At 28.5% G+C, this 9123-nt stretch overlaps 1 protein-coding gene across 5 annotated transcripts in view; it reads right to left on the bottom strand.

The window, feature by feature from the left end:
- The window catches only part of LOC145189853 (uncharacterized), a 23068-nt gene extending 15114 nt beyond the window's left edge, over positions 1-7954 (bottom strand). For 2 of the 5 annotated variants that reach the window (XR_016453298.1, XM_090090206.1), the window contains exons 1-6: positions 7775-7954; positions 7583-7619; positions 5982-6035; positions 5426-5505; positions 428-532; positions 203-286 (exon numbers count right to left, since the gene is read on the bottom strand). Coding sequence is in view for 3 of the 5 variants with exons in the window: in XM_090090206.1 (XP_089946332.1) it covers positions 203-286; positions 428-532; positions 5426-5505; positions 5982-6035; positions 7583-7619; positions 7775-7894 (480 nt within the window). In the remaining 2 variants the exon portion in view is untranslated. The remainder of the gene's footprint in view (positions 1-202; positions 287-427; positions 533-5425; positions 5506-5981; positions 6036-7582; positions 7620-7774) is intronic. The other 3 variants (XM_090090208.1, XM_090090209.1, XM_090090207.1) reach the window with 2 other exon arrangements.
- Between the last annotated feature and the right edge of the window lie 1169 nt (positions 7955-9123).

Raw genomic sequence — 9123 nt, 5'->3', positions numbered from 1 at the left:
ATTTCAATAAAATGTAAAATATTTAGTATTTATCATAGTATTTTTTAAAAAATACTATGAAAACTTACAAGAATCTATAATGAAATATGTAAATGGGGACTTGCATAGTTTACACTTTATTCTAATTGATACTTCTTTGAGGAGCAATTTATGTTAAATTTATTCAAATATTATTATAGAATTTTCATTAATGATTACATACCATTAACTTGCTTTCTTCTTTAGAGGGATCACTCTCACTCATAAGTCGAAGACCATCAAGATTATCAAAACCATTTATTAGTGCCTAAAATAAAGCAACCAACAAAACGCTGAAAGCAAAACTTTACATTATTTTGCCTTATTTAATAAAAGTTTCAAGAAAGCCTGCAGTATAAAAAAAATAGCAAATACTTTTTTTCAGAGATCATAAAGATGGTCTCAATACCTGCAGCCCAACTGTCCAAATATCATACTCTGATCTATCTTTACAAACAATATCCAAAGAACGATTTGCATTACCCTGCTTATAGATAACTGAAAATGAGATAGCCTAAAAAAATAGAGACCAATTTTAAAAATATTCAAAACTAATACTGTTAGACTAAGTGTTTGGAAAGTATATAATAAATTCTAGGTAGCACTCTGAAATTTTTGGAAAAAATAATGAATTGAAAGTATAGTTTAATGTAAGGCCATTTACCAGAAGAATGGCTTTAAAACAATTTTGAAAAAAAAAAAAAAAAAAGACACAGGTAAACAACTTTGTTTTTAAAGTAACATGGTGTTGATTTGAAAATGTAATACTAATGCAGTGGAAACTCTCCATTAAAATAGGTGGCAAAAAATATTTTAAATTAGTGCAAATAATGATTGTCATTTTTTTAAAAAAACTTTTAATGGAAATTTAAAAGCATTCTAAAAAATATTACTTTAATGTTAATTTAGAAATTTCTAACCATAAAATAAAGTGGTTTTGTATTTCTTGTGGTAGAAAATTTAATTGTAAGTAGTTTAGATTTTTGAATTTTTCAAATCAAATGAAAAATAAGAAAATTGCATTTAAAAAAACTTTTCAATTTTAAACTTTGCACAAATTACTTTTAAAAAAAAGAAAATCAAATTCATCCTTTAATTTATTTTTTTAAAGTAAACTGCTTTGTGTGATTTTGAGAATTATCTAAAATAGCTCCAGCAAGAAAACATGGAGAAAACATGAAGGTTGTGTGTATTTTGTACTTAAAAAAAGCAAACAGAAAGCTAAACGACCTCAATAGATCAAAATTTAATTCAGTTTTGCAAACATCTAAATGCTTCATTGATCCAAGAGATCTCACTGGTATTTGTGAAGCTTGCAGGTCTTCTCTTTTCTCTAGAGCTTCAGGAGATCAAAAGGTGAATTTTCCACTCTTGCATGACTTTATTGAAATCAAAATCAAATTACAAGAGCCAAATACTTGTGAGGAACAACATTCTCTTCCAGTACACCTAAGACCAGTTTTTTTTAATTCTAACACACAAAATCTTTTAACTTCTGAAGGTATTGTTCAAGTCCAAGTTAATACTGGCCTCTCTAATCTGAAAATGAAAAAATAAGCATCAACTTTGAATAATATTTCAACTAGAAGGACAGTTGATGCAGATTTTATCAATACAATAGTATTAACTGAATCAGGACCAAAAGTTGTGGTGCACTGTCAGAGTTTGAAAGAAATTCTTGAAAAAATTGTAGAAAAAAGAGAATTGATTTCTAGCTTTTTTTGTCAAATTAAGGATTGATGGTGGAGGAAAAGTTAGTTTTGGTGTTTCATCAAATGAATCAACTTCTACAGCATCTGCACTCTCAAACCAGATTCTAACAAAAAACATTTTAGTACCAATTGAGTAATTATTTACCAACTGATTGCTGTTCTTTCCAGTCAAATAAAGTAAGATTTTTAAACTTTAATTTCTTGCTTCTTCTTAGAGATTAGACTTAAGTGAATGCATACTATTGTTCCATTAAGTCTAACACCCCACCAAAGAGTTTCCAGGTCAGCCAGGTTTGCAAGATTTTAGTACTTTGCAGGAGTGTTAATGAGATTGAACTAATTAGGGGGTCTGAAGTATGCTTAGTTTGAATGAAAATGCCAAACAAGTTAGTTTCTCTGCTTATTTTCCTTGCATGGTGTTTATGACCAAATTTATAAATTATGTCTAGATTCAGCTGTGCTTCTCCCATGAAACTGAGTGGAACTAGTGGGGTGATGATGATTCACCAGCATCAATACTTTGTGAATGGAAGCTGGGACTTTGAACCAGTCATATGTCTCTAACAACTTCTTATACACTTCTTTGCAGTTATTTATCAATTTTTTTTCTGGATCAATTGGGAATTTTGTAATTAATTGTAGTTAAAATATTGTATAACCTGGTAATAATTTTATCATCAATAAAGTTTTGCTAAGAAAAGAAAGATCTGAAAAAGCTCCTCTGCATAAATTTCCTGATCCATCAGCTCTCAGTTCATCAAGTCTCAAACCAAATTCATGAATCAATTTGTAGAATGAATGACATTTTTTTCCTTCACAAATAACACAAAAATGAATTCACTTTAGTTTTACATAAAAAAAAATTGGTTTTTGTTTTGGTGATAAATGAAATAAGATTTTTATTTTCCATGAAAACCCTTTTTTTTTGTTTGAAAAATTATAAACTTTTCGAAAATATCTAGCACTCAAGATTGCAGATGTTAGTAGCCACACTTCTCAGGGTAGCTAGTGGACACTATAAACAAAAGTATAACAAAATATTGAATAGATACAAATTTGGACAACTTTTAATTCTCCATCAAAGTTGAAATTTAGTACTTTTTAATGATTTTTTACTTTCAATGTATAAAAATTAAAGTACCACATTTTTCTAGAAATTATTATTTTTATTATTTTAACAGCCTACTTGACAACCTTTTCAATAATACAGTGGTTTTCATAAATTTAGACGCACTCATATTTGAGAATAGAAATTTTTAGTTTTTTAATGATAAAACAATAACGAAAAAAGATTTCCGTTTAGTTTTTTTTCTATTTATTAGATAAATACATACAGAATACAAAGTTAAAAAAAAATTTACAAAAAAAATACAAATACTAAGTAATAATTAGGTACAACTACATGGTATTAAAAAAAAAAGACAAAAAAAATTATTCATAAATTTAGACGCACGATACATTAGGAGGCATAATTTATGAACCAATCAATATTTTGTGCATCCGCCTTTTGCTTTAATACAACAAAGAACTCTTCTAGGCATAGACTCAACAAGATTTTTGCACATCGCTTCTGAGACCCTATACCAGGTCTCCTTAAGGGCATCCTTCAGCTGGCCAAGTATGGAAATTTGAACCTTTGCCAATTCACGGTCAATCCAAGCCCAAATGTTTTCAATCAGGTTCAAATCAGGTTATTATGGAGGCGGTGGAATTGTCTTGATATTATTATCGTTGAACAACTCCTTTGTATAGTATGCAGTATGTGCAGTAGCGCCATCTTGTTGAAGTTTCCGTGGTTTACCATTGAGTGTAAGCAGGTCAATTAATGGAATTAGGTTGTTTTTCAGTACTTCTATGTATATTCTGGAGTTGATTCTTCCGGTGTATGTTTGGCACATACCAACACCTTGGTAATTGAAGCATGACCAGATTCCTATCAAGCCTCCTCCACTTTGTACAGTCGGTCTATTATACCTGGCGTAATACTTTTCGTGAGCCATTCTTTTGACTGTTATGTTAGATTTGCAATTGATAAGCTCAAAGTTACTCTTATCACTCACATAATGTTTTTCCATTGTTCTATTGTCCAATACCTTCTTTCACGATACCATTTTAGTCTCCTTTGTTTATCATATGGACGCAGAAGCGGTTTCTTCAAAGCAGAGTAGACTCCAATCTTGTATTTGATAAGTATTCGGCGGACTGTGCTTTGAGAAACAGATGTATTTTGCATTGTATTGAATTCTGTGGTCAATTCTTTGTAACTAATTCTTGGATTAGCACTGACAGCTCTAAAAAGACCACTATCATCCTTTCTGGTGGTTGACAAGGGTCTATCTGGCCTCATTTTCTCGCTGGCACCATCAGTGTGAAGAAAGTTTTGCTTCATTGTCCGAACGCATTTCTCAGAAACTCCAATTAACCTGGCAATTTCTCTATTACTTTTGGTTCCTTCTTTGATGTGAGCAATAATTTGCCATCTTTCACCTTGAGTGATACGTCTTTTGCCCATTTTTCGCATCTTTTCAGTGCAAAACTAACTTAACTTTTGTTTATTCATTAAATAATGATTAACTAATTCCAGGTAAGTCATAGTTATATAAGGTTTTTTGACAAAATCAAATAATTTAGGCCTATTAATGAGAAATATGGGAAAAAAACTACTAATTAACAATCAATTAACAAGATATAAGACTTTTTTGATTGTGCGTCTAAATTTATGAATAAAATAAAATCAAGCTTATCAATTAACTTTTTTTGTGTTAATTGGTATAAAATGAGTAATAAACATCCTGTAAAAAAAATTAAGGTACTCTATAATAGAGTTTCACTTCCTCTATTAAATTATATATCAAACATAGCGGTAGCACTTTTATTTTATTTTTATTTTAAGTATTTTCTTACATATATGTAAAAAAAAAATGAGTACGTCTAAATTTATGAAAACCACTGTATATACATTGACTACATTTGATTGAACTATAACATGAAAAAATGATAATTACTAAAACCCAGCATCATAAGAAACTTTATCAAAAATGTTTTAAAAACTAACTTCATGAAGTTATTACTATTAACTCTGTCACTTTTAAAACCTCATAAATTAAGAAAATCTTAACAAAGGTGTTAGTGACAGATATTATATTTGTAATACGTCACTTTCTTGATCTTTAGCCGTGTGATCTCCCACTATGTGATCTTTAGCCATGTGATCTCCCACTATGTGATCTTTAGCCGTGTGATCTCCCACTATGTGATCTTTAGCCATGTGATCTCCCACTATGCCTTCTTGATTTTTAACCATGTGATTTCCTACAGTGCAATACCCAATATCACACTTCCAATCCAAATTTTACTTCCAATAAATCCAAGTTATAGAGTACTTCCAATTTACACAAATTTATACAAGTTTATACAAATTTATACAAATTTATACTAATTTATACAAATTATAGCGTATTTTGATGAAACAAAATTCCTATTGAAAGCTTGTTGTTGCTGAATATTTATTGTTAACAATTTCTTTTCATAGGCCCACTATTATTCGTAGTTTGATTGTTGCCGATAATTTATTTTACTGTTGCTGATGATTGTAAATATTTTACTACTCACTAAGGGAATTTCAGATGAGGAAATTAAAAAACACAAAAAATTAAACTCTATATAACAGCAAACAACAAAAAAGAAAAAATTACCTCATACTCTGGAATAGGGTTCCCTTCAAAGATTTTAGTTTTTTGTCCCGTCAGCAGTTCTTGAATGTCACATATTGCAACTAAAAAAAAATTGAATACAATGTTTCTAATATGATGATTACTTTATACTGTAAAATTTCATTGCCTTCATTTTCAACTTATTTTCTTCATTTTCAAGTCATGATGTATAAATATGAGTTGAATTAGATGAATTTAAAAAGCATTTTAAATAGAAAATAAAAAATTCTCTACATTAAAAGTATTTAAAGGGGAGATTTTTGTATTTCTTTTACCCAGTCTTTTTTATTTGAATGAACCCAATACAACTTCATTCAGAAAAATTTCTCTTGTTTGTTTGTGTATAGTTGAGGACATCCTTTTACAAGCTATGTTTCTGTATTATCTGGTGTTTTGTATAATTCATTTTTGTGTGTAAATAATTTTGGTTTAACCAAAATTATTCTTTTTGGTCCAACCAAAGTTATACTCACACAAATGAATTATACCAAAAAAAAAATAATAATAATTGAAAAATTTCATAAGCTATAAATTTCACCTGAAGACTCAGCAGCTCCTTTATTTGGTGACTCCCATTGCAACAATTTTAAATCTAGCAAAACAAATTAAACAAACTTTTAAAAAGCAATTTGAATGAAAGACTTTTAACTAAACTTAAACTTTTAAAAAGCAATTGGAATAAAAACTTAAATTAAAACTTATATACTTAAATTAAAACTTATATACTTATAAACTTTTTCAGCTTTTAACATGTTAAAAAGTTTTTATAGAACATTTAGTGCAAAATGTAACTTGAGCCTTAAAAAACACCAAAAAAAAAAAAAATCTTGAAGTCAAAAAAAGTTTTTTTTATCCAATTGACACAAGAGGGAAAGAGAATGGTCATCCTTTATGGAATCTTTAGGTTGTGATAAAAAAAAATCTGGGTTGTGATATCCTCTATCACCCTTTTTGGGCTTACCTGCTATCTCTGCCACTTATAGTTGGCATACATGCTAGAATAATTACTAATAGTACACATTTTTACTGGATTTTAGTAGTTTATCAAAAACTTTAGGTATTTGGTAGATTGTATAGACCTACTGAAATGAAAAGGATTGTTTAGTAATTCTAAAGAATTGTTCTTGTTAATGGCTTCAAATTAGTCTTTACTGTCAAGAAAGTTTAATCATAAAAGAAATGCCTAAAGTAATAAGAAAGTTCAAGACAGTTCGATGAAGATAAGCATTTATAGTAATCAAAAATCATTTTTTAATATTATTTACATACCCTCTAGGTATTTTTCAATTTCAACCAGAACATATTTCAACTTAAGCTCTATCCTTTATTGTTTTAAACTTAACACATTTTAACCCAGCCCAAGGTAAAATAGGATATTGTATGCTGTTTAAAACCTTAAGCCATGCTTAAATGCTTCTTTTAAAATTGTGATTGCTTTTCATCTGCAATTTTAAAAGGATAAGGAACTTATTATCAAAAGGACATAATAGGATAGAAAGAAAAGCTTTGCAAAGAAAACTGTAATGTAATTAAGTGGTGTGAAGCAAAAGTAGTCATCTAGCTAATAGACATGTAGACATCTGTAGATCAATTACATAAATAAACTCAAACAGCCTCCCAGTTATAAGCTGGGAAAACTGAATTCTGAAATTTTTATTGACAAAAATTTAAAAAAATATAATAAAAAAATTGAAGATTTTGTTGGACCTGAAAGTTAGTTTTTTTTGATTTGTGAAAAAGTAATGTTACAAGAGATGGAATGGCTGAAAATCAGTTTGAACTAAGACTTATTCCCAGGTTAATTAAGATTTAAAAATTACGTGCAAAATGTGCTATTAAACTTGTTAAAAACTTCATTAAAACTTCCCAAAACAGAGAAGGTAACCAAGTAAAATTACTGGTTGTTGCTTATGATTGCTTGAAATTTAAGATAACAGATATAAAATCTTAGTTGAAAACCTTAAGATAATCTTTCATTTGGTGCTTTATGCCACTTTAATATATGTATATACATACAACTTAAATGTTGATAACTGAATCCTTTTAAAAATAGTAAGCAACTTCATCAACTTCAGAAAATATGCAGAAACAAAGCTTAAATATGATCAATATTTGAAAGTTAAAAAAAGTTTCAAAAACCTGGAGACAAATGGAACTTTCGAAAATGAGGCCGCCCCTATAAAAAAAAATTAAAAAAAACAAACAGCAACAGTAACCTTAGCAAAAAAAAAATGAAAGCAAAAATAGCATTAAAAAAGGTGGGGAAAAAAGTCCACACTATTGTTATTATTAAAAGATAGAAATGAAAACAATAATTTAACTAATCTGTACCATTCTTCCAGCTTTAAGCATTGTGGAACCTTTGATCATAATACATAACTCTGCTAAAGGACCAACTAATGCATTGTCTTTTTCAACTGCTGAATCACTATTTGGTATACCAGCAGTCATGTCTTTGTTTATGCTTTAAACATTTAGTTTTTACTGCCAAAAATAAAATTTAAGTTAGAAAATAGTTAAAAATAAATTTTAAAAAGAAGGAAAATATTTATGCAGCAGGTAACATTTTATGTATGCGTGAATTAATATTAGAATGTCAAAGACCTTAAGTCATGCTAAAGACAATAAGTCATGAAATTTACCATTACTTATATTATCCACATAAAAACTTTGGCAATCTGGAGCATTAAACAAGTATATTATTTTAAAAGAATTACAAGGGAAATTTGAAAAGAGCTCATAGATTAACATTTAAGTTATATCTATTATGATCTAAAAACCTTCAACTCATTTGATAACAGTTTATTCAAAACATCAATTAAAAAAATGGTTTTTCGTACGTTGATGTGGATAAAGTTCAACATTGTGTGGTAATGTAATTTTTTTGTTAAAAAGTTAAGAAATACCAACAAAGATCTGTAAGAAGATATTGTAGGTTATAGTGCACCTTGTTATTGCAACTGTTAAGAAGTTGGCAACTGGTTTTTAATATTAGAATATAACCAGTAGAATGGATAACAAAAAAGGTTTGAGCTAAAGTTCCAGGTGTCTAAGGTGAAAACAAAACATCATTGTCAACATCATTTTTGACGAGCCCAATGACTCCCAAAATTAAAAAATTTCTTTTGATGGTAAAATGTTTTATCCAAACAAAGCACTGAAAGCAAAAATGGATTATTTTTTTCAAGTTCTTTCAAGAAAACATACAGGATACCACATAAGCACTGGAGCATCACTGAATAAAATGCAGGGAAGTTCAGGGGGTCAAATTGGAAAAAAACAACTTTTCTTTTAAATGAAAGTTAGAACTTTTCAAGTTGCCTTGGTATATTTCACTAATAAAAATAAATATATATAAAAAAAATTAACAAAAAAGAAAATCAAAGCAGTATTTAGTCAGAAGATTGCAAAACTAACCTATTAAAAATTATTTGAGATGATGTTTGTATATTATTTATAACAATATAAGTAGTAATAGCATTAGTAAAGCAAGTCTAGAATTAAATTTAAAAAAAGTTAAGCTTTAGTTAATGCACAAAATAATATTCAAAAAACAACCTAACTTTCTGTTTTACTTGATGTTTTTAAAAAGCAAAAGTGATAATAAATTACAAACATCCCATTCATATGCAGCACTTCCATAGCTGACAATAATCACATTTAAGAAACAACATTCAATA

Source organism: Hydra viridissima, unplaced genomic scaffold (genome assembly GCF_058129835.1).
Source record: "Hydra viridissima isolate aposymbiotic clone 2 unplaced genomic scaffold, HvirCarnegie_v1 scaffold_6, whole genome shotgun sequence".
Classification (NCBI taxonomy): domain Eukaryota; kingdom Metazoa; phylum Cnidaria; class Hydrozoa; order Anthoathecata; family Hydridae; genus Hydra; species Hydra viridissima.
This window is presented reverse-complemented; position numbering and strand designations above follow the sequence as displayed.